Consider the following 27,041-nt stretch of genomic DNA (forward strand, 5'->3'; position numbering starts at 1 on the left):
CGTTCTTGGGATAGAGGTAAAAGCCATTTGTGCCTCTATCAAAGGCTCTGTATTTCCCAATGAGGTACTCGTTGAAGGGTAAGGGCCCACCGATCATCGTGTCATTCGTCTCGTCGGTAGCGGTGATACAACATTTCGATGCCTTAGGCCTTCAAAAAAAAAAAAAAAAAAAAAAGGATTATAAAAGGTATTGCTGTCAAAAGCTTGTCATGCCATGGTAAGCTTGTGAAAGTCATTTTTAGCAAACCAATATTTTGTCAAGGTTTGCGACTTGGGTTACAAATCGTGAATTATATATATCAAATTTTTACGATACGGGCAAGATCATTGGGCCGAATTCATACAACAACAACTTTTTGATTGCGTTTTTGAGCAATTGCTTGAAGTGTTACAAGACGCCAACATGACAGCTTGACCTCTTACTTGTTCGTGATTTACAGAGAAGATTATTTGTTCCGTGGAAGATTTCATAATGTTTATGCTCGGTACAGATGACCGGGCTCGGCCTAGAGAAACAATCGGGAGAAATTCCACCAATCCAACCTATCGTAAATTGTTTTGTTTCGACAAACAAAAAATTAATGTTCGATCTATTTTTCTTTTCAGTTCCTGTTGACACATTCATGCAGCCATAACTAATACATTTTTTGCTTCAAGTACAGCTGTGATGGATTTGTTTTTCTTCAGAAACATCACGATAAAAAAAATCATCACGTGTCTGAAACCATTTTTAATGTTAATAATCTAACCCATTTCGGACAGAAAATAAGCCCCTGCTCTTTCTCACAACACTTGCGTGCACAAACACACATATTCATGAATATGCAGTGCGGTCACAGCCATTCCAGATAAAGGGGGTAAATAAAACTAGAGCGGATAATGTTCTCGCATACAGCCATGAATACAGTGCATGTAGCCTGATAATTATTTCCAAACTGAAAACAATAAAGAGTGTTATAATTGTCATGCTTGTTGTAGTAGACTGAACAATAACAATGACAATAACAATAACGATAACGATAACGATAGCGATAACGATAACGATAGCGATAACGAAAACGATAACGATAACGATACCGATAACGATAACGATAACGATAACGACAACGATGACGATAACGATAACTATAACGATAACGATAACGGTAACGATAACGATAACGATAACGATTTGAGTGTCACAGATTGACTAATGGAAGCAGTTGCAAATAGTTGTTTTGTAAATTTTGTGGTACACTAAAATATAGGGCCATGATTTGCTGTTGTAAATAGTGCTAACGCGAGCTGCTACTGTGCAACTACTGGGGCAAGCGCTACTGGCTACTGTGCAGCGGCTACAGCTAACTGTGTTGTAAAATCATTTTTGTTGAAAGGAATTGTTGGTCCAAAAGCGGAGAATTGCAAGTTTGATAATTTGTCATTGTTTTATTGGAAAGCGTGCCGATACCATCCCATAATGTTAGCGACCTTGTTCTTGTACAGTTTTGGTTCATTTTTAGTTATTATAGATATCCCTTATCCACCCGGCTAGTAATTTCCGAGAGTGGAGGATTTGACGCTTCTGTAACATGAGAAAGCACATGGGAATGTCGGCCAACATACACTGAGCTATGGTGGTGAATGAGAAAGCCGGAGAGGCGAAACCTTTGCATCAATTGAACTGGATAATCTGGAACTGGGAAAGAATGCCAAGATGAACATCCAATGAACACTTGTACGAACATTGATGAACTATGATAGTGTAGATTCAACGAGAGAGTTGACGAGCCTAAGGAGTGAGGTTAACCCTTAGAATAGACAGTTGTTGAACACTTGTTGGATTATTGAGAGGTTACCAAGTACTGTGACATATTGGGGTCGAATTATTGAAAAGTTCTGTGATATGTTGTCGAATTATGGAGAATTTGCAAAGTACTGGAGATAGATTGTTGAAGCATTGAGAATTTGCAAAGTACTTGATATATAATATTGTTGAATTTAGCGAGAAGAAGGAAGCTGAGAAACTAGTTAAGATTACTCGGAGTCTGTAACTCCAAAAGCTAAGAGTTGAGGTGACTGACTTCGTGGATTGGAAGTAGTGAATTTTGAGGGTTGGATTTATTGTAGTTTGAGGCGTGAATTTCGTTGTTTAAGCGGTGGCCACAGAAAGGAACTCAGAGAGCAGAATTGTGTTGTAAATAAATTGGTAATATTTTGTAAATATAATCTTGATTGGCTTGAGTGCAAATTTATATCTGCAGTGTTTGGTTCTTCCTCGGTTGCAACAACAACCCCGATGCGTTGGTTGTGACATTGAGCAACAAAGGATAAACCAATCTAGCCCTCCCTTTTCTTGCTAATTTTTGCACCCGATACTGACTTTGTTCTCCCAAAAATATTTTATAGAAAAAAAACAGCATAATTTCAACACTTTGAAAACATCTTCAAGAAAATTTGCTATATATTACCGAAAAAAGCAAAAATAAAAAATAATTGTTAATTGTGAACCTGTTAACCGTTCTTCCAATCCATCTCCAGATCTAGATCTCTTCATTGGAATCGGGATCATACAGTCGATAATGCAAACATACATCATCACACACAGTTTACCCCTCTCAAAAATAACGAGGTGATCCATCGCGAGGATGTTAATTCTTACACTTAATTGCTGGATATTTAGACAGATTTAACTTATGGCAGTGATTAAATATAAAATCCCTTTACTTGTACACAAATCTGAGATTGAAGCAGTATATTTCGCGATTTCGCCGACGAAAAAAAAAACAGAGTCACTCGCTTCGTCTTTCACGTGGACGGAAGCATGAGTGTATTGGGCTAGTGCCCAGTACAACAAGTGTGTTCGTTGCCTGCATACGGGAAACCAATGGAGCCAGACTTTACTAACTACTACATACCCATTACGGGTCACGTCTTCAGATATGAAAGGAGTTCAACAATTGGATCGAAAAAGGCCCTATATTCCTCAAGACCAATCAAAATTATTATTACATCACTGCAAAAAGCATTTTATTTAGTTTATTTAGACATGCGATCCAGTTGTGTAAGATGAATGGAACGGCGGTGCTGTTCAATTTAGTGAGCAAACCCCGGGAAAACTGAGTTGACCTCCATAAGTATTAATTACAATTTTGAGCGTTTTAAGCAGTTCTTCAATCCAAAAAGGCCCTATGTTCTCGAGTTGCATGAATTTATAAACAAATATCGTATCGAAAGGGGATGTTTTATACACTCAAACACTGAGCGATCTGGTTTGATTCCTGAGCGATTCCACGATGGTGTATAGTTGCTCAAGTTATAAAGTGGTGCATTTGCTTTTTAATTCTGTGGAACACATATTTCACTGCAAATGTTGGATGGGAATTTTATTCAGTAAGATAGAACGACAAAACCAATACTTGATCAAATCATTTCTGACGAATAATTTTGACCAAAACTGCACTCCCCTGTTGATCACTTTATTTGACCATGACTGTGTGTAGCTGTGTTTTTCTATACCCACTATTGGTCACGTGATCACATGTAGTCGTTTGGAGGGTTTACGCAGTAGGGGTTGCGTCGCAATTTACTAAATTTCTGTGTTAAACAGTTACCCAACTATGCGTAACATTTCTGACACAACTCTCGAGGGTACTAGCCAAATCGCCACGTAGCCCAACATTGCGTAAGAAGGTACTCAACTTGCGTTCCCAACACATTTACTCATCAAGTTTTCACACATTATTATTCAGCCCAGACTCATGACCCAGCCCATAGCCAGCGCTAGTGTATATGATTTTTTTTGTACGTCAATGTCTGAGTAAATATTTGTTAACGTTGGTGTTATGTGATTTGGGGCACAAATCGTGCATATTTGGACCAACATTGGAGTGAACAATATTTGTATATTAATTTGTGCAATGTTCATAATTCAATGAAGCCAAGGAAAGGCCGAATTAGTAATGATAACAGTAAAGATCGGTATTTAAACATAAAATATATTACACGTCATACACACGTATCAGTTATGACAAATAAATTGCATTGTGTTATTAATAACTCAAAACATGCTCATGTAGGCCTATAAGTTTTACAAAAAGAAAATGAATTTTTACTTTTGATAACTATTGCGTATCACGTGCGTCAGTCAAAGACGGATATCAAAACTTACTGATACGGGTGGTTACACACCAAACAATTGACTTGTCTGTAGAGGACACAGAGCGTAGCATTAATGTTTGCTTCAGATCCACCTGCTGGACTCTGGCTCGATGGCCACTCAGGTGGGGATGCTGTAGGAACTTCCTTTCCAGCACAACAACTGTGGAGAAGGTAAAATATAACACATCAAGGAACAGATTATAATGTTTGGATCTAGTTGTTCCTGATATTCGAGATAACCAGAGGATGAGAAAAACAATCCAACCTAGTCTGTTGCATTATTAAACCCTGCTAGCTATGTCATTACAAATCAATGGATGGTCAAATGAGGGAATTTTGTTTTTAGAGCCGGAGTAACAAAATGCCTAACAAAGCTCAAAAGGCCCTTTAAAGGCAGTCGACGCCATTGATAATTACACTCAAAATAATCATTAGCATAGAACCTTACTTGGTCACGAGTATTATTTTATTTCGAGACCTCAGAAATTAGATTTTGATGTCTCAAAATCAAGCGTCTCAGAGAACACAACTTCGAGTGACAAGGGTGTTTTTGTTTGTTCATTATCATCTCGCACGTTCGACGACCAATTGAGCTTAAATTTGTACAGGTTCGTTTGTCTGCATATATTGTGTTAAATCAAGTGAGAAGCCTGGTCTTTGACAATTACTGATAGTGTCCAGAAACAGCTATCTGAGCGAAATGTTTTCAACAGAAATGGTATTTTTACCTGTTTATAATGCACTTGTTCACAATTTTAATGTAATTTTGATATGTGTACACTTCTGAACTTTTTGTATCATCGATTAAAAAATTAGGCCCCTACCTAAAGGTTTTTTTTAAACTAAAAACACTTCTGCCGTTGAGAGCAGGCGTCAAAGGACAATGCCGCTGACGTCATTTGTGGGAGTTTGCTTTGTTATACATCCACGCCGCAACAAAGCGGCTTTATCTACTTATGACGTTTTGAGAGTGATTACGTAACGGGGCTTTTCGCAAATCTCGCAGAAAAGCTCTGGATAAGGGCATACAAAATGATTGTTTTTTTTTACACAATTGAAACCTATTTATAATCTTATGACTCGATTTCCTTATTCATCGAAAACATTTTAAGTGGAATTCAGCAAAGTTCACGACTTGACATTTTCGTTCAAGCAGGTCTTTTAGACCGATTGTGCTGCGAACGTCACGTGACCTGAGATGGGTATTACACATCAACAAACACGGCATCTGCATATCAACGTGCATAAAAAAGACTTATGATTATTGTTGCGTTTGTTTGTTTGTTTTAATAGAGGCTTTTATTCTCGAAATCACTGAAGAATAGTCTTGAGTTTGTACCTTGGGACTTAAGCGGTTGCTGAAAAAAAAGAAACCGAGGAAATTCTACAAGAATGCTCACACGAAGTCATAATTGTGTTTGTGCACGGAAAGTGTGGTTTTGTTGTAATGATTTTACTGCCGATATAAAGCAAAAACAAATCTCCTTGAAAAGCTGCGCATTCTTTTATTGTCAACCTTAACTTATTTAATAAGAAGGGGTAGCTGTCAGCAAGAGTCGGACAACTTTGAGGTCTCTTTCGGCATAGCCCGACTTCACGCCGTGCATACCGCACTAACCACGGCGCATGAGCTCGCTCAAACCTCGGCAATTTAGTTACGTATAATCTAACCATACTCTCAAAAGACACCTCTTAAGTAGTAGAATTCTGGATTTATCAAACACAACATCTGATTTAAATCAATGTCACAACATTTTTACTTTTATTGAAAGGGCTTCGTTTTTAGTAAAATGTGTTTTATTATGGAAATACAACCAATTATGGTCCATCAGTACGCGCCTGCTCATATATTATGTCTGTACTGGTGTAGCTGTGTTTTTATATACCAATCACATGATCACATGTTAGTATTGACAGCGCAATCGGTCTACTGCTTGAGAAAATATTGAAAAACTTACGACTCGGGAAGCTCCTTGTCACATGTTTCTTGATCAGTACTTGCAATGATCTGCACCAAACCAAGCATGCATACGACGAGCACTGAGTAAGAAAGCTCGGCCATTTTACTATATTGTTAAAGGAATAAAAACAAAGAATTGAAAATACAATGAATCTCTTATTTTCATATAAGTTTAAGTTGTACTGACACCAACAGAAACCTTCCACTTGCTAAGGACCAAACCCACACACAGAAAAAACAGTTTGTAAAGTATGGATTAAATTACCTCTTATTGGATATAAATCAGTTTGATCTTCAAAATGAAATGCATCATACAAACTGTTGGATATCGTACGTCGGAACAGAGAAAAAAAAATTAAGTTCAGAGATTTGCCAATAACTTACAGGGTTTACATATAGTCAGGTTGCTAAGCGTAAAATATAAAGGTTACCATTACACGGCGGACAAAAGCACACTTTTTTCCCACAGGGCTTCCTAAGGGTATATTAATCAATACTAGTCGAGGAGCCCTCCAGAATTTGTAATTTCTTTTTATGTAAATCGCAAAAATTCAAAATGGCGGCCTACATAACAGAATATCACTTTTTTTCTTCCTTTTTTGTATAACTACTTTAGACCAGTGTAAAAGACACTTTCAATGAGTTCTCATTTTTTTCGAAGTATATATAGGGGATTGTTACGCTTATAAAAAACAATCGGTGTACACAGGAAAGGAAAAGCACACTCTTTCCCGACAGCTACTAAGCCTATTATATACCAGCCATTTCTTTAAAGCCATTGGACACTTTCGGTAAACAGTGTTGTCAAAGGCCCACCCTTCATGTATCACAACTTATATGTAAAATAACAAACCTGTAAAAAATTAGGCTTAATCGGTCATCGTAGTCGAGAGAAAAAAACGGGAAAACCCTACCTTTTTTTCGCACGTTTCGCCGTGTCATGACATTTGTTTACTGTAAATCCGTAATTTTCGTAGTCGAGAATTGATAATTGTTTTAATGTTTTCTCAAAAAGTAAAGCATTTCATGGAATAATATTTCAAGAGAAGTCTTTTACCATTACCCTTTGTAAGCCCTGTAAGGTATTTGTAAATCTGTGAACTTTTGTTTCTGTTCCGAAAGTGTTATGGCTTTAAAGTAATGCCAGATTGTATACGTGTTATGTTTTAAGTCGAGAGGTGCTTAGATCGGTAGAGCATTAACATTAACAACAAACTCTCCTATTCTTTGAGAAGTCCCCACTCCTGCTATAATCAAGCATGCAATGGATGTTGAGAGACACTGTAAAATGTCTTAGTCAATGAATAATCCCAGACATTACTTCGACCAACCTGTGTTCACCCTGGCAAAGTCGGTACAGAAGAAATGACCAGATTCTCACTGCGAGAGTAAGCATGTGCTACATGTAGGTGGTATGCTAACACAAAAGGCACTCTGGAATAAGCTTGGGGATGTCTCTGCTTGAAGTTTCTGGCCGGACCGGACGACATTTTTCTAAGAGGAAGCATTATCTTGTGTGGCTGACATGTATCTGAAGGCATCCCACACAGAAACTCGATAGGCAAGCCGACAAGATCACTCTCTTGTCTGTGCACATCTCCATGAGTTAGGGTGTCATGCTCATTGAGGGCCCCAAAGATAAAGAGTCTGCCACAGCTTGAAGAAAAGAAACAGATGAGAAATCCTACTTTCATATACTTGGACCCATTAGACAAAAAACCTCATTCTCATCTTCATCGGGCTCACAGAGAGAATCCTCCCCTCTTTCTGTATGTTGATTTTCTTGCAGGAACTTACACTGCTGTTCTTTGTCATGAACCGTGTAAACTACTCATGGAGGATGCCTGCTGTCCGCATCAGTGATGAGCTCCTTGCCCTGTTAATGATGAGTTGGGGAAGTTTTGTGTGCACTTGGTCCTTTCAGTTAGTTCTATGTGATCGCTATAATCAAGCTCATGAGCATAAGAACAGTGTGAAAGATTCAGGTGGAGCTTTTTGGCTCAAAGAAAACCTGTTGTTTTTATTAGTTATGGATGCTCTCGGGAACAGATACTTCCTGCTGAAGCAACTTCAAGAAGAATGACTTCTCGAAAATGTGAGAGATATCCTGGAGAACTTCCAGCAGAATGATCAGGGCCTCCCAACAAAGGAGATCTCCCAGCCACAGATTGTCAGCCTCTCAAATGCAATCAGATGAATGGGCAATTCTCCTTGGATTATTTTTCAGGTCGCATGTGCATAGATGAATCAATTGTAACCGAATCGTGCACCTTGTGGGCTCGGATACAGAGAAAGATAACTTTGTCAAAAATACATGATATGCGCAACCACTAATGTCCATGACCCAAAGGAATTCTAAGCAGTAGTATTTCGGAAACCTTAACAGAGACACAGATCGGAGGATGATCGACCTCCAACTCCACCACAAAACCAGAAGAAAACAATAGATAAATAAAACAAAACATAGTTACAACTACATAGTTTGTAATTTGGCGCTTTACAAACAGTTGTTGTTATTATTATTATTTTTAACAAATATTTATATTATATTCTGTAAATGGGGGTTACTATGTGTATGGTGAGCATTATGATTATGTGAAACTAAAAACTGTTGCCAGAAACCCCCTGTCTTCAGAATATTTGGATCCGCCCCCTAGTTGAGTATCTGCGATGTTTAAAAAGCAAAAAAAAAAAAAGATGTTGTACTCATATGTTGTCAAACTACCTGTAAGTCACTTATTTAGCATCCACCCTTAGGTTTGTATGACCCCCAGGACTCAATAAAAATGCTATTTTGTCATATTTGGCGGCCATTTTGAAATTTTGCGATTTACATAAAAATAACAACAATTATGGAGGGCTCCTCGGCTAATTTATTTAATAGACCCTTAGGAAGCCCTGTGCCAAAAATGGTGCTTTTGTCCGCCGTGTAACGGTAATTTCGCTAAGCCACCTGACTAAAAAGGTAATGGTGAGAATTACAGATTTATTTTAAACACGTGTCATGACACGGCGAAACAAGCGGAAACAAGGGTGGGTTTTCCCGTTATTTTCTCCCGACTCCGATGACCGATTCAGCCTAAATTTTCACAGGTTTGCTATTTTTTTATATAAGTTGTGATACACGAAGTGTGGGCCTTTGAACAACACTGTTTACCGAAAGTGTCAATGGCTTTAAGTTATAAACAAAAGACAAATGAGGCAGGTGTAACGTACGTTCAATACTTGGGTTATATCCACGTGGTAAAAACAAGACAAATCGCCGAGCTCTCGTTACAACGAAAAAACAACACGGGTACGTCACTGCTGATAATGTGAAGAATGATTCGGTGGGACCACATTAGCCCTCAACATGAATACAAACAATCGTGAACAGTTTCAGTCATATTATAAACAGAATAATGGGTTTTGCTCGTGGATTTTAAATAAGGGGATCAATGCGTGGTGAATAGGTTTTCAACTAGTGGTTTAAACCCAACGAGGCCTGGTTCTTGATAACTTTACCGAGACGAAGTCAAGGTAAATTAACAAGAACCAGGCCTCGGCGGGTTTAAACCACTGTAGTTGAAAACCGATTTAACACACGTTGATTTCCATTCATAAATACATTTTCGGTCAAAAAAACATCCACACTTTTTGGTCAAAAAGTAAAATAATGCAAGAAATATAATATTGTTCAATGGTTTCTTTCAACACAACACCCCTCCAGCTATGAAATGGTAAGGCCCTCGGGTAAACAACTCCCTATAAGGGAATGCTGTGCGCGTCGCGCGTATCGCGTGATTTGGAACAACTGTTCCAGCTGTCGCTCTCGACCAATATGAATGAAGAAACTGTCTTATGAGCACAGGTGCAAGTTCACGTGTTACGCCCATGTTTCAACACTTTTTTACTGGTCATAAACAAAGGTTTATACACACCCAAGTGACGTGCTCTCCACCAATAGGAATAGCGAAACTGTCTGAGGTATTTGAGAATGGTAGTTTATATATTGACTATTTTTTAACCTACGAACTGTACAGAAATATTCATGAAGTTGTACATTTTGAAGTTACTTTTTTTTTTAATACAAAAACAATAGGTCAAAGGTTACGATAACATAATTATTAAAGATCACGGTTATCGACTTTCAACGAAAAAAAAATCATAAAAGATTTGGTTTGATGATGCAATTCTCATTACTTTGTGATGAAAATTAACATGTTATGACATATGTTTACTAAAAATACTTTACTTTACTTTAAAATCTATACATTTTAGCAGTTTATGCCCTGACAACATGGAAAGTCGGATCGGGCTAAAAATTGTGTGCATAATTGCTCACTAGGAACTACAAGCAATTTCTATTAAGGTAAAAACGTGCGTTGGTCTGACATGGAATGACCCGTTATTTATGTTCAACTCATTTAGTAGTTCAGACGGAAGACTTTATATTTTATGAGTTTCTGAATTTGTGTTCAAACTTGTTTTTTTTTTCTGAAACATCTCGCTCAATCAATTTCGTAAAAAAAGTCGATTGTTATTGTAATAACTTAACTTGAGAGTAACATTATTACTATGAAGTTAAGTTACTACAATGTTACTGTTTCACAATGAACCAAACGCAAGATTACAGCTGATTCCTTGTTGTTGTTATTTGTTTGGCTTTTCGTTTATTGGTTAACTATTTTGAATTTCTGAATCAATAATGTTTAAAATGCCGCAAATGTAGCGTTGTGCACGGGACACTTGCTGATGTTTTTTTTTTTTTTTTTTTTTTTTTTGCCGTTTCTCCTTATTTGTTGACCTCCCATCCAGCCGCGCAGGTCCTGCTAGTGGTTCTTTCCCAGTCCCGTTTCGGATTTTTTTATTTTTTTTTTCACGTTTAGTTTATTACTTTCATATCCCGTATTGTTTATAAGAATCAGTTCAGGTAAATAATTGACATAGTTGCTCACGGTCAATAAATAATTTTTTTTATACTTTGTGGGTGGAAGGGCCTTGGGGTGCAAGTAAACAAAATTGCATTTTCAATTTTATATATAGCCCGTTGCCATGGTTACGGCTCATTTTGTTTTTTTGGCCATTTTAGGCCGATTTTGAAGTCTAGTTTTGAGGCAGCACTGTCACAACAGGATACAATTGCCCAAGTTTTTGACACCAGATATGGAAAGACCCATGTTGGCCCTAATCACAGCCGAAAGGAAAATTTTCTGAGACCCCTGGCAAGTCGACATTTTGGGGTCCAAAAATAGGGTAAAAATGTCGATTTTGCAAGTTCTAAAAACATACTGTAATGCATGATGCAAAAATAGCACAAGAGTGATATTTAAAGCAATAATTTTTTTTCTCAAGGAAGGCCAAGGATGATACTTTGTAGTGATATAAAAGGTTTTTTGAAATAATGTTGCATTTTGGTGGGGTGGAGTTGTAAATATGAGCTAAAAACCAGTTTTTCAGACCCCAAAATCGGCCTAAAATGGCCAAAAAACAAAATGAGCCGTAACCATGGCAACGGGCTATATATAGAATTGAAAATGCAATTTTGTTTACTTGCACCCCAAGGCCCTTCCACCAACAAAGTATAAAAAAAAAACATTTTTTGACCGTGAGCAACTATGTCAATTATTTACCTGAACTGACTCATAAGTGTTTTTTCCCTTTCCGTAGGCCTATTGTATCCCGGCCCCTTCCACCGTCCCCCGTCCCCTTGAGCCCCTTCCCTCTCCCGTCCCAGGCCATAGAACCCGCGCTCCGTTTGCCTTCGTTCCCCCGCAATCCCGTGTGTTTGCATTGTGCTTCCCTTGCCACTTGTCCCGTTATACCCCGTTGCGACAACCGCTAGACATCATTGCGTATTCAATTCTGCAAGTAGCGTGGTGAAAAGGGGGAGGGGTAAGTGGAGGGACACTCTGAGTAACGACGAACCGTTTGATTACTATTGTTCCCGAGCAGTTTATTATTTTCCGGTCCTGTACCGTTTTCAAGTCCCTTTGTTTTCCCTTTCCCTATATATATTCCCAGCCCGTTTATTTTCCCATAAATTATTTTGCCCTTCCTCCACTCCCTGTTCCATCGTGTGTTCCTTCCCTTTCCCCGTTCCATAATCCCGCGCCTCCTGCCTCCCTTCCCCGCGGTCCGGTGCGTTGGCATTGTTCTTTGCATGTCAGTGTTTGCCCATAACTCATGTTTTCCAGTTTTGCGCGGGTCCCACTTATAGTGGCTCTATCCCTGTTTTTACGGTTTGATTTTTCCCAGTTCAGTTTCCCATATCCCATATCGTCATAGTCCCTGTTATTTTTTCATGTCCTTACCCCAGCCCTGCTCATTCTCTCCGTCATTGTTTGGCCGTTCCCCCGTCCCCCATTTCACAGGAATACCACTGTGTTCCCCTTCCTGAACCGTCCCACATCAGTCTAACTCGTGCCCCCCTCCCCGTGATTCCGTGCGTGTTTGTTCTTTGCATGCACTGTTTACCGGCCCATAAACTCAAGTTGTTCCGTTCCGCGCTAGTGGTTCTTTCTCTGTTTCGTATAATTTTCCCTGTTGATTTTTTTTTTCAGTTACCCATGTCATCATTGGTCCCCTTTTCCTTTGCCCTTTTCCGTATTATTTCCCCCTTTTAATTTGTTCCCGTCCTGGCCGTTCCCCGGCCCCTTCCCACAGACGTACCACTGTGTGCCCCTTCACTCTCCCTGTCCCACGTGCTTTTATAACCCCAGACTTGACTCAAGTCCCAATCTCGTGCCATCCCCAGGACACTACTGTTTTGTGATGCCCTGCATTCCAAAACCTGTTCCGCATGCGGGACAGGGACTTGACGATGTCGCAGTCGCCGAGTATGTAAATGTATTCACTTATGAATATGTAATATTGTTACGTGATACGTTTTGACCAATCAAACGCACCCAAAAAGAAGACTAGTTCACTTGTCACTTGTGGGTTAAGTACTTAGTTGATGACTGAAATACATTTTCTAATAACCAATAATTATAAAAAAAATCCCTTAATGTTCATTTGAATATAAATAATACCTTGTTACATACATTGGGGTCGGTTTTGTTTGCAAAATTTGAATTTTGGGAAGTGCAATAAAACTACTTATGACACCGACACCCCTTTGCCTGCTAATGAGTTTACCCCCCCCCCCCCCCACGCGCGTGCCGCGTATAGACGCGTGCATTACAATGTCTGCTACTGTGATGTCACAGAGTATAATGAATATTTTTACCGGCAGGGGGCAGCGCTTCTACGCTCCCATTGGTTTTCTACATCTCCCACTTTGGGGAGATTTTCCAATAGCAACGTGCAGAGTAAGAAACGACCTCGTCAAGTCCCATTTCCGAGACCACATTTTTGACGGCGAGCGCGCACTGTACTTTATGCTACGGGTTGTTTCATAATAAGTTGAGGTAATGACTGAGGGACCTCTCACACGAGAATGGGACTTGAATCAAGTATATAATAACCCCCAACTCCGTCGTGCTTTGGTTGTGATCCCGTGCACTGTTCTTTGCTTTTACTGTACGCGCGAGGTTACTGGACGCTCGCGCTATGACTCTGACATCCTGACGGGTATAAACAACGCAGACCCCCTGACAACCCTAGGATAACCAACCCCATGATAACCAACCCCGAAGTTACTACACGCTCGCACTTTGATTGTGACGTCACAAACAACACATATCCCCAACCCACGCGTACCCCGAAATTGACCCCTGGCCAGGACGCATCATTTTAGCAGGGTGCGGGCACCACTTGAAGTGAAAACAACATTGCGGCACCTAAAACAAAACATGGCGGCGCCCGGCGCAACCTCGTCCTCGAGGGGGCGAGGTATACCGTGCGCCAGCGGATAATTGGATATCGCAGATATCGCAGCGCCGTGGGTCGGAAGTTTGTCTCAACTGTAATAATGGGTGCTTTCGTTTGGCTTCCCTTGGTCGACCCCGGGTGCGTATTTTTTTTTTCCTAGGACGAACGTGGGCATATAACATAAAATGGGCGTGTTTTTGTCCGAAAAACCCTCTCGCGCACGCACGAGCGTTAGTGATGACCGCAAGGGACCTTGGGCCACTGGTGGTGGTATGTGAAATGAAAATAGTCGCGGTAAATAAATGGGGACAACACAACCTGCACTTCTTCTACTATCGCTTCACACAATGGTGTATATAGGTTGTGATGAACCAGTCTACCTCCTATATTTCTTCCTCCATGGTCTAACCATGGAGATATACCACCCATGGTCTATTTTTAAACTAGGCACATTTGGTAATTATTGTCGAAGACCAGTATTTTCAGTTGATTTCCAATATGCATTAGATAACCAACCTCTGGGAGAAAAAAAACACATTATTTTTGTTGCATAATTTTATGTGGTCAGATGCATATTGGTGACGTTTGTAATGCAGTGTACTATTAAATTTCATCAAAAAACATTAGGGACCACAGCCGTTCATTATGACCGTCAGCCTATTTTCATAATTGACCTCCCCCCACACCCCCCACCCCCTCCCAACCATATCCAAACATATTTTATCGGGCAATCAAGACTTGGCAATGAAAGCAAGCGCGACGCATTTATAAACAAAAGGTAGAGTTGTACAAAATACGCAGTTTTACATGGTACATGTAACATGTGTGCGTGTATGGGTGTATGTGTACATGTTTAATATGCGTGAGTTATTACGTCGAAGTACGCATGTGCATGGAAAAATGTACAGTTTCTAACTACGCCCATTTATGTAAATTGCCCACGTTCGTCCTAGGAAAACAAATACGCACCCCGGGGTCGACCCGGGGAAGCTTAACGAACGCACCCTATATAGATACTCAGCGCATTGAGTACCTTGTTAATTGGTAGATACGTGCGCTGTATAAGACTTCGATATTATAAGAGTGGTTTTTCACTTATTTACATTAAGAGGGTCCAACAAAATTATTATAGGTTTTCCCGGCCAACTTCAGCAAAAATCCAGTCATTTTAACTCCTAGTTAGCATTCACTGGTCAACTAACATCATTCAATTTTATCAGGCCGCAAGACTCATTCAATTTCATTAAAGCCAGGCAGCTAGAGCTGGTCAACCATTCATTTTCACTACTGGGCAAACATTTTCCAAATTTTTGTATTCAAGTTAAGATTTTTCGTTATGCCTATGTACTTATACTCATTCGTTGCTGCCTATGTTGGACAGATAACTCATGAAAAATGCGTCAGATGGTATAACCATAGCCAGACCTACATGCCAAGGTATCTTGCACGTCAGATCATTGAAGGTTAAAGAAGAAGAAGATGGAGACAAAACATAACCCAGAACAATAACACAAATATAACAAATGTATAACAAACAAAGAAAGAACCTGTGAAAAAAATAACAGGTTAACATTGAGTTTAACTTATTTGTAAATTTGAGAACGAACCCTAAGGCTTAAGCCAAATAAAAAATAAAAAAAATCATTTCAATGTTATCGGACATAGGCTTTAACTTTAAAGGTAATAAGGCAAGCAATGGGAACAATTATTACAATTAAGAAAACAAAATGATGTAAATAGTGTGTCACAAGTGCCATGTTTATTTTATGCAATGCCCAGTTAATTAGTTTAGAGTATGTTTAACTTATATGTTGTGCTGTGTTTTATATGTGCGAGGTTACCTCTTTAATTTAGCTCCTTTAAGGCTGTCAAAAGTTTGGAGGCAGGCCAAGAGGGTCCCAAGAGGGCGCCAATTATATTTAAATTAGGGCTTCAGGGTGTCAGAGAGGGCAGTATTTGGGGTGGGGCTTTTAAGGAATGTTGGTATTTACTTGTATTGTCCTAGGGAATGGGTTCCCTTTGTTATGTATTGTTCTGGTGGGTTGTGCAGTAGTTTCTAGCCAGTCTTGAGTTGAATTTGGATGAGAGCAGTCCGTATGAATAATGTTCTGACACAAGGCTCGCAACATCTCTGTCCGGGGTGGACTTTATCCTGTGTGGATTCATCAGAAGTTTAATATCCTGAGTGGATGAAAACAAACTTCTCAGAGCTTGTCCTGTGTGGACTTTATCATCAAATCCTGTGTGGATTTGTCAGAACTGTCCTGAGTGGACCCTTGCCAAAGAATCCTGAGTGGGTTTTGGCTGAGAAGACGAGACCAACGAATTCAACCAGCAAAATATCAACCGGTTTGAGTTGGCTGTAACTACCTATGTATGAGAACTCGAAGGCCAACAACTCATGGGGCAGACGTAAAAACTGCTGAGGAGAAGCTATAAAGAGCTCCAGCCGTCTATAGGGAAGACTGCAGTATCGCCACTCAAAGGAGATGGGCAAGTAAACACACACCCCCCCCCCATATAATCGGAGAAAACTACGAGATTGAACATTTGCCTGCATTGAACAATCATGCATTGAGAGACAATTGGTGGCGGGTAATTAAGATTGCATTGTCTTAGAGTGACTTTGCTTTATTGACAGATTTGTGGTGTAGCGAGGACAAAAGTGCACCTCAGTGGAGGAAGAATTTTGTGGAACAAAGAACGGAACTAGCTCATTGATTTGTATTGTGTATGACTAGGGTTTCATTGACTTTGTAGGGGATTAATATTTTCGTTGTTAATAAATTAAGTAAATTTTTGGTTAATGCAGACAATGTTTCACTAAGAATCATTTTTGTGTGTCATCGTCTCGGTTTAGCGGTCCACTGTATAGTCAGCCAGGGGAAATACAGCCCCATGGTGTGACAAATGTACATGGAAACACCTATAGATAAACATCTGTGTTAGTGAGCTCTAATTTTCAGTTTACTCGTGTCACAAAGCCATTACAAGTCATCTTTAATTTGAATGCAAAGAAGTTGAAATTCGTTGCACATAAATAAAAAAGAAAACTCAAACTAGCAGCAAAATCACGTTTGCTTCGGTGAGTCTTAGTTCGAATGCATCAATTGTAAATAGGTGGTAGAAATTCAACTTAATTATGGTCAAAGTGTAGTCTCGAATACCTAAAAAATGAAATAGAATCACTGAAGCGAATCTGAACGAGAAAATTGCAGATCATGTGTGCACGAAAACGAAATTGAATGCATTAAGAGCTAAAAAGAAACCCTAGTTTGAGAGGATTACGGGAAACTTCGTGAATTCGAATGCATGTCAATGAAATTGCATGACTTTTTGCTGAAATTGGCCGGGAACACCTATACAAGGGAAACGTTCAGTTTTATAAAAGCGTAAGTTGAATGTAAATCTCTGTGGATGTTTGTGTTTGTGTCGTACAAAAAGTACCCAAACCCTAACGTATTTATTGGGGGTGCAGGTACAGTAAACACCGGCCTGAGTCTTTGATTTAAAGTCTTTTGTATAGGTGTTCTCGGTAAATTTCGGAAAATGAGCAGCCAATTTAACCACCAGCCTATTCTTTTTCGCACGAAATCGAATGTTACTAAAAAAGGGTCATTCTATTTCATTTTAAAACTAGTAAAATCTACTTTTACGTCATTCGATTTAACAAATTAATCATTCAATTTAACAACTCACCGAAGCTGCATTCAAATTAGCAGGAGTGTTTTTGAGGCGTGTGTTTAGTCATTCAATTTCAGTTTGAGGCAGTCAATTCTAATAGTTGTGCAGTCTTAAAAACGCTTGGTTAACTTTTTGTTTCCTTATACGAATGTTAAAGGCATGCGGTTAATGTTTTGGCACTCCTGAACATAAATGCCAAGATGTTTGGCACGCCAACAGATAGTTGGTGAATATTTACAAAAAACAACAACTGGAAAAACTTAAAAAAAAAAAATAAAAAAAAAAAAAACAACATTCACACACATTCAAATGTCAGGTCTTGGTCAGTTAACCATTGAAGGTCTCCCCCAAAAATAAAGAAATAAAAAAATAAAACAACCCTTATTGGGCCCAATGTAAAGTCTACTGGAAACAAATTTTCATTTATTGAAAGATCGATTCTTCAGCTCGACTTCGCCTTTTTGAAGGAAGCATTCCATCTTGAACATGTGATGGTACGAAACGGTTTGCCTTATACAGTTTATCTATTTATTCGTATTTCTTTAGTCGTACTTGTTTGAATTCTCGGTGAGCGAAATTGATGCCTCTTTACGAAATTGAAAATAATTAAATCAGCAAAATCTCTAGTCGAACCAGCTTTGCTAAATTGAATGATGATTGTGTGTCATGAAAAAGAATGAGTGTGCTAGGAACTTGAATGTCTCAAAACGAAATTGAATGACCGAATTCTGAATTTGAAGCGCAGTAAAAACCGGTGAGGCAAAATAGCTTTAATTCGAGCGCCTGAAAATGAAATTGGCTGCTCATTTGCCGAATTTGACCGAGAAAACCTATATTTATGATGGCCTACTTTAAACTGTTCAATCATTCAACCAGTGTTTCATATGCATATAATAATAACTTACCTTGTGTAAGCTGTCTTGCTCTCCGAGATAAATGCTGAATTTGATGATTTTAGTGGTACGTGTACACCTTTTATAACAATCACGCCGCAAAAGTGTGTACAGTACTGGCTCAGACCACGCCCAAAAGACATCACCGTCCTTTCGGATTCTCAGCGTGATTGGTCAAAAACAAAGTGACGTCAGAGCGCTTTTTATTTGGAACCAGTGGTCGGACATTTTAGCAAACTGTGTTAAAGGGCTACTTTCTGTTACCATAAGTGCCGCTTCCCACTCTGATTTAATTTCATAAATTTGTTTCCCCTCCCCCCCCCCCCGCTGTTTATGGTATTTAGCATGAACCTTAAAGCCACCTGGAAATATATTTTCTTTTCAAACATAAGAGTATCATTATGTGGTTGTTTTTAACGATTTATATGTTTAAACAAACAAATAAAGTTGGGTGGGGGTGACTCCGCCTACCATTTAGGTGACGTCAATCGAGGCAGACTTTGCCTCGATCGAACATCGAACACACGTACGTGCAACGGTACATTCAAGTATTGGTCGTGAGTTTGTACGTTTCGAAAAAGTTGTTATCTTGCATTTTTCCGGCAGTGTCGCCCCAGGTGTATTGCTGCTGGATGAAGCAAAACAACTAAAGATGGGGTCAGTTTGCAAAGTGGTCCGGTCCGACGTAATTTCCAGCGCTGTGCAGCAAACATTCGAGCCGTCCTGCTTCGAGAATCCGGAATAGACTACACATTTTCACATGAAGAAAAAAGTTCTGTTTTAAAACATGACGCCATTCCAACAGTTTTCCAGCTAGTGGGGACGTCGAAAAAGGTACCTGAAAGACGTAACGAACCTAAAATAGCATTTGCCTAACGTGAACAAAAGCAGGTATTGTTTCAACGTTGAGGGCATGTTTTTAGCTTGCGCCAAGCGTCACTATCTTGTGTTGGCACTGCATGCGATTCATCGCGCCTCGATTGACGTGACGAACAGCGTCCTCTCGGTCGGTTTGTTTTCTTCAAATTTGTAAATAACATGGAAACTAAGTTTTGTAAACCTTAGTTAATCGTTTATTGATATTCCACTCATCAAAACACATGTTTTAGTGACAAAAGCTTCCAGGTGACTTTAATATTGGCACAAAACCAAAATGCTGTGTGTTGACACGTTGTAACTTACGGAAGCTTAAAGTGACAATCCGCGCTAACAAATTTCCGAGATAATAATCTCGGAAATGTGAAATATTGGGATGTCTTTCCCTGATATTATATCCAAGTAAGACGTCTTTCCCCAAAATCTTATTTCTGGGAAAACGTCTTTCCCTAATATTGTATCCGGGTAAGACGTCTTTCCTGATATTTTTTTCTGGGAAAACTTTTTTCCCTGATATTCTTTCTTGGTAAGACCTCTTTCCCCGATATTTTATTCTGGAAAAACGTCTTTCCCTGATACTCTTTCTTGGTAAGACTCATTTCCTGATACTATCTTGGTAAGACGTCTTTCCCCGATATCTTATTCTGGGAAAACGTGTTTCCCTGATAGTCTATCTTGGTAAGACGTATTTCCCTGATATTCTGTTTTGATATAAGACGTCTTTCACACGCTTCGTATTGACCCCATTTTGACCCTTTCTTCTTTCCGGTTAAAATCGGAAGTTGAAATTTAAAAAATTCATATCTCAGGAACTACGACCATACTACGTTGAAGGTACCGGTTCTGGTCCGATAACTGAAGTTAAGCAAAGTCGGGCCCGGTCGGTACTTACATGTGGCTTCGTATTGTCTGTGATCAAGGCGTTTTCGACATACATTTCCCTTTCGGTTTGTTAGTCTCTTCTACAGTCGTACATATTTGTGGGGGGTCATTTTAAGATACATTTATTTCATGTCAATATCAATCAATTTCATCTTTAAAAAAAAATAATAATAATATTTTGACAATTTATACATCATAATATGAAAGAGCTTAACTTCACAAACGGATATGTTGGTGACCTTTTCTTGATCTTTTGACCTGTCTTAATCGGAATTGCCTATAAAATGCAACTTTGGTAATCAAGCTGTGCATATATCCAAACTGGGATTTGTTACTTCCGAAAAAAAAATAGTTCACACCACGATGACGTCATCAAGCGGCACATGACGTCACCTTAAAGATACATGATCTATATGATCTATATGCTAAGTAATACAATTCAGGCTTGGTCAAGGTGAAATGAAGCTTACATGTATTTAAACTGAGATGTGTTACGACCAGAAACTTATCGACATTTCGAACACCTTGTTTTTGTTACGATGACGTCATCAAGCGTCTCATGACGTCACCATAAAGGTGCAGGTTCATGATCTATATACTAAGTATTACAATTTAGGCTTGGTCAAGGTGAAATGAAGCTTACATGTATTTAAACTGGGATGTGTTACGACCAGAAATGTATCGCCTATTCGAACACCTAGTTTTTGTTACGACAAAAACTTAAGGCTAGTTCTTCTCTTCGTCCGCTAGCAAAAGCACCTTTTGTCTTCCGGTTCAAGTCGGAAGTTGAAAATTAAATTAAAAAAATAATGTTTAAAGGACGACGTACTTTCCACATTGGTCGTGCATAACGGTTTTACACGTGCAACACGTAGTGCTGCGGTGACGAGTCACGCTCCACAACAGGGTGTAGGTCAAAAACTAGGGTATAACAGTGCAAAAACCCGGTCTTCACTGCGTGGTAATGACCGAGTTGGTGGCTGGCGCTGTTAACGGACCGAGCCGGAGGCGAGGGAGTCCGTTAACAGCGCCAGCCACCAACCGGCTAAATTAAACGGCTAAAACTGTCCAAATTGTCCATTAAAACGCGCGCATGCATGAGCTCAGCGTCAGTTTATACGCGCGCACATGTAATACGCGCGCACTCAAAATTTATACATTTTCAGCGCGCGTACGCGCAAGTGCGCGAAGTTGCAATTAAACTAACATGGACTTAAATAAGCATGCGATACAGTGCAACGCGCAAGGTTTACACAATGTATGCTGAGTTAGGGGCCACTTATTCGCTATTTTCCAAAGCCGGTCTTTATACCACCGTTAACACTCTCACACGTGACCGGGTTTTTACCAATCAGAGACTTGAAACCGTCCAAGGTATGTATTAATCATTCTTAATGTAGTTGTATGTACATGTATAGTCTGTGTTCGAGGCGTTTTCAACATACCTTTCCCTTTCGGCTAATTAGTCTCTTCCACAGTCGTCAATATTTCACAAGTTCATATTATTCAACAAAATAAGCTATTTTTTTACAATCTATACATCATATGAAAGGGCTTTACGTACTTCACAAAGGTAAAATGAAGCTTACATGTATTCACCTGGGATGTGTTACGACCAAAAATTTAACGACATTCTGAACACCTTGTTTTTGTTAAGTCTAGTGTAGTGTTATGTTTGTTTGCTTAACAAATCTTCTTCTCAGCGTCCATTGTCCCCTGACAAAAGCCTCTTCCGAAGCTCATATGAAATTGAAACTCAAATGTTTGTTCTCAAATGTTTGCTTATAGAGATACCCCTTTTATACCCATTTTGATAACATTTAAAAACTACCAATAAACAGACCCAAGTTTTGTGTATATTGCACAAAGCATTGTATTTGGCTGTTCCGCTCCATTGATCAGCCGACGGTTCATTGACCAGAAAGTCCTCAAGACCTAATTTGGCAGGGGGCTTTGTTAGTATATTCGTATGGTGAGCACAACAAAGACACATGAGTTCGGTGGTCTAATGGTAAGATATCTGCTCTAGAAGTGGTGAGAGATCTGCACAGCATTGCAAACCTTGTAGGTTCGAATCCCACCCATTTTATAAAACACCTTGGGTTGGGATTAAAGAGGTTAAGTTTTTATAATAAATTTGATGTGTTTGTACACCGAACAATTAGTGTTTGTCAAATACAACCACTACATGTAAAGTTTTTCTTTATAATGTTTTTTGTTTTTCCGAAAGAACCATATACCTGAAGATACTCGTGTAGTGCTTAAGAAATGTCAGTTTTAGATTTGGTATAGGCAACTATTATATAGAAAACCCCAAACAATGACGTATAGGGTCTGAACAATCAATCCACACGATTCAAGCCATCGTCCCTAGGTTTAAACTGGGGTGCACTAAAAGTTCACATGCTAAAATTTGCACTTTAGTTTGTATTGGTGAATTATTCATGTTTGGAGTATTATCAATTAAGGGTTCCAACAGCCGGTGTGGATGTTGTGTTATTGTCATTTATGAGCTAACAACTATTAGTGCAACTTTTGACTTTACAAACACTGTAAGCTTTCCACATATGTTTTCATGAATATAAAAGCCACCAAAAACCATTGTTAGCTTCGCAAGCATATCAACTTGAAAAGTACAAATCAGTACTTGTATTAAGATAGCTAATTATGTTGAACAGCAGTGCAAGATGAAGTTGGATTTAAGTCCAGTTTGTAGAAAGGAGACCTTATTATTAAGTTTTCGTTCATTTTTTTCACCATGACACCATTAGATGTCAGGTCACGCGAATTCAATGCTTAGTACAGATAAACAAAAATATACCTCCTGTTCCACGTGTCATCGAGTCGCCATGTTTTGTTTTCTTTCTTGTAGCTCATCGGACACTTCCCCTAGATGTGCAAAAAAAGTTGCTATACGATTTTACGGACCAAGAGCAAACCCTTTTTTTGAACAAGATGTAAGAAAACGTATGGAATACCATACGTTTTCTATCTTGTTCAAAAATCGTTCCGACAAGCGTATTGTCCACACTTGACACTATTGGTTATTGTCAAAGATCAGTGTTTTCACTTGGTTTATCTCAACATATGCATAAAATAACAAACCTGTAAAAAATGTAAGCTCAATTGGTCGTCAAAGTTGCGAGATAATATTGAAAGAAACAAAACGCCCTTGTCACACGAAGTTGTGTGCGTTTAGATGTTGATTTCGAGACCTCAAATTCTAAATCTGAGGTCTCGAAATCAAATTCATGGAAAATGACTTTTTTCTCGAAAACTATGTCATTTCTGACGGAGCCGTTTCTCACACAGTTCTCTACTATCAACCTCTCCCTATAACTCGTCACCAGGTAAGGTTTTATGCTTATAAATATTTTGAGTAATTACCAATAGTGTCCGCTGCCTTTAAAGCCATTGGACCCTTTCGGTTCAGAAAAAAAAAAATAAAAATCACAGATTTACAAATAACTTACAGGGTTTACAGAAGGCAATGGTGAAAGACTTCTCTTGAAATAGTATTCCATGAAATGCTTTACTTTATGAGAAAACAGCAAAACAATATAAATTCTCGTTAACGAGAATGACGGATTTATTTTAAACACATGTCATGACACGGCGAAACGCGCGGAAGCAGGAGTGGGTTTTTTCCGTTGTTTTCTCCCGACTCCGATGACCGATTGAGCCTAAATTTTCACAGGTTTGTTATTTGATATGAAAGGTGTGGTACACAAAGTGTGGGCCCTGGACAACACTGTTTACCGAAAGGGTCCAATGACTTTAAGATGTGGTGTAGGCAACCCTGATAGTAAGGAAACCCCAAACAATCACGTTAGTCTGAACAAACCAATCCACACTTTGCGAGGCTTCGTCCCTAGATTTAAACTGTATTGGTGAATTATTCATGTTTGGAGTATTATCAATTAAGGGTTCCAACAGCCGGTGTGGATGTTGTGTTATTGTCATTTATGAGCTAGCAACTATTAGTGCAACTTTTGACTTTACAAACAACGTTAGCTTTCCACATCTGTTTTCATAAATGTAAAAGCCAACAAAAAACATTGCTATCTTCGCAAGCATATACAATAAATAATAAACTACAACCAAGGCGCACTTTCAATTACTGAAAAAGAGAAACATTCAAAGGCGTCGGTCAAGGTTGTCAAGAGGAAAGCAAGCAAGAATACAAACTTGAAAAGTACAAATCAGTACTTGCATTAAATTGGCTAATTATGTTGAACAGCAGAGCAAGATACAGTTTGATTCAACTCCAGTTTGTAGAACGGAGACATTATTATAGTTTCCGTTCGTTGTTTTCATCATGACATCATTAGATGTCAGGTCACGCGAATTCAAGGCTTACAGTTTATAGGTGAACAAAAATATACCTCCTGCACCACGTGTCATCGAGTTGCAACCTTGTTTCTTTCTTAAAGCTCATCGGACGCTTCCCCTGGATGTGAACAAAAAATGCTGTTTCTGTTAAAACAAGTTACTATACGATATTATGGGCCAAGAGCAAACCTATTTCTTTTAATATTCCTTACGTTTTCTGACATATTTGGTTTGCGGTAACACCATGTACGTGTGTATCATACTTGCCAGGTAGAGTTTGTTCTTAGAGCCCTGTCTTGCATTTATTCTACTGCCGCTGAGTAGATAATCGGTTTCGTGAGACTTCTCAGTTCTGAAAACAGCTGTCCTGCTTTTTAACTATAACCAGGGCGGATGGTGTAGAAAATAGACCTGGACTTTAGCTTATAGGATCGTATTAACTGACTGCCGAGGAGTCAGTTCTGAACTGGTCTCAACAATTCGACTAGCTTGCTCTAGTTATCGTCAGGAGACTGACATCTTATTCAAATATCTGATGTCTCGAAATCAAATTCATGGAAAATGACTTCTTTCTCGACTTCTTTTTCACAAAGTTCTTGACTATCAAACTCTCCCTATTACTCGTCACCAGGTAAGGTTTTATGCTAATAATTATTTTGAGTAATTACCAATAGTGTCCGCTGCCTTTAAAGCCATTGGACACTATCGGTTCAGAAAAAAATAATAATAATAAATAAATAAATCACAGATTTACAAATAACTTCCAAGATTTACAGAAGGCAGTGGTGAAAGACTTCTCTTGAAATAATATTCCATGAAATTCTTTACTTTTTGAGAAAACAGCAAAACAATATAAATTCTCGTTAACGAGAATGACGGATTTATTTTAAGCACATGTCATGACACGGCGAAACGCGCGGAAACAGGGATGGGTTTTTCCGTTGTTTTCTCCCTACTCCGATGACCGATTAAGCCTAAATTTTCACAGGTTTGTTATTTGATATAGAAGTTGTGGTACACAAAGTGAGGGCCTTGGACAACACTGTTCACCGAAAGGGTCCAATGGCTTTAATATGTGGTGTAGGCAACCCTGATAGTAAGTAAACCCCAAACAACCACGTTAGTCTGAACAAACCAATACACACTTTGCGAGGCTTCGTCCCTAGATTAAAACTGGGCTGCACTAACAGTTCACATGCTAAATTTGCACTTTAGTTTGTATTGGTGAAATATTCGTCACCAGGTAAGGTTTTATGCTAATAATTATTTTGAGTAATAACCAATAGTGTCCACTGCCTTTAAGATGTGGTAGGAACCCTGATGTGATAGTAGGGAAACCCCAAACAATTACGTAGAGTCTGAACAACCAATCCACACATTGCAAGGCTTCGTCCCTAGATTTAAACTGGGCTGCACTAACAGTTCACATGCTAAAATTTGCACTCCAGTTTGTATTGGTGAATTATTCATGTTTAGTGTATTATCAACTAAGGGTTCCAACGGCCGGTCTTGATGTTGTGTTATTGTCATTGATGAGCTAGCAAGTGTTAGTGCAACTTTTGACTTTACAAACAACGTTAGCTTTCCGCATCTGTTTTCTTAAATATAAAAGCCATCAAAAAACATTGTTACCTTCGCAAACATATACAATAAATAATAAACTACAACATTAATAAGGCGCACTTTCAATTACTGAAAAAAGAGAAACATTCAAAGGCGTCGGTCAAGTTTGTCAAGTGGAAAACAAGCAAGAATATCTACCTAAAAAGTACGAAACAGTACTTGCATTAAATTGGCTAATTATGTTGAAGTTTGACTTAACTCCAGTTTGTAGAACGGATAGTTTTCGTTCGTTGTTTTCATCATTACATGATTAGATGTCAGGTCACGCGAATTCAAGGCTTATAGTTTATAGGTGAACAAAAATATACCTCATGTACCACGTGTCATCGAGTCGCCATGTTTTTTTCTTTCTTGTAGCTCATCGGACAATTCCCCTTGGATGTGCGAAATGTGCAGTTTCTGTAAAAGCAAAAAGTTGCTATACGATATTAAGGGCCAAAACCAAACCCATTTATTTTAATATTCCATACGTTTTCTGACATCTTGTTCAAAAATCATTCCGACAGGCGTACTGTCCTCACTGGACACTACTGGTAATAGGCATAGATCAGTGTTTACACTTGGTTTATCTCAACATATGCATAACATAACAAACCTGTAAAAATAAGCTCAATTGGTCGTCGAAGTTGCGAGATAATAGTTAAAGAAGAAACGAATACCCTTGTCACACGAAGTTGTGTGCGTTTAGATGGTTGATTTCGATACCTCAAATTCTAAATCTGAGGTCTCGAAATCAAATTCATGGAAAATGACTTCTTTTTCAAAACCTATGTCACGTCTGAGAGAGCAGTTTCATACAATGTTCTCTACTATCAACCTCTCCCTATTACTCGTCACCAGGTAAGGTTTTATGCTAATAA

At 38.9% G+C, this 27,041-nt stretch overlaps 1 protein-coding gene across 1 annotated transcript; it reads right to left on the reverse strand.

Moving 5' to 3' along the window:
- Window positions 1-4: 4 nt before the first annotated feature.
- LOC139942768 (uncharacterized) lies at window positions 5-18,499 on the reverse strand (the record flags this gene model as incomplete). The annotated part of the gene is made up of 4 exons (XM_071939559.1): window positions 18,481-18,499; window positions 6,096-6,203; window positions 4,148-4,297; window positions 5-149 (listed from the first exon to the last, which is right to left on the reverse strand). Coding segments are annotated over exons 2-4 (399 nt in total), but the record flags the coding sequence as incomplete, so codon positions are not given.
- Window positions 18,500-27,041: the final 8,542 nt, after the last annotated feature.

The sequence above is a fragment of the Asterias amurensis genome, chromosome 10, assembly GCF_032118995.1.
Source record: "Asterias amurensis chromosome 10, ASM3211899v1".
Taxonomy (NCBI): Eukaryota; Metazoa; Echinodermata; class Asteroidea; order Forcipulatida; family Asteriidae; genus Asterias; species Asterias amurensis.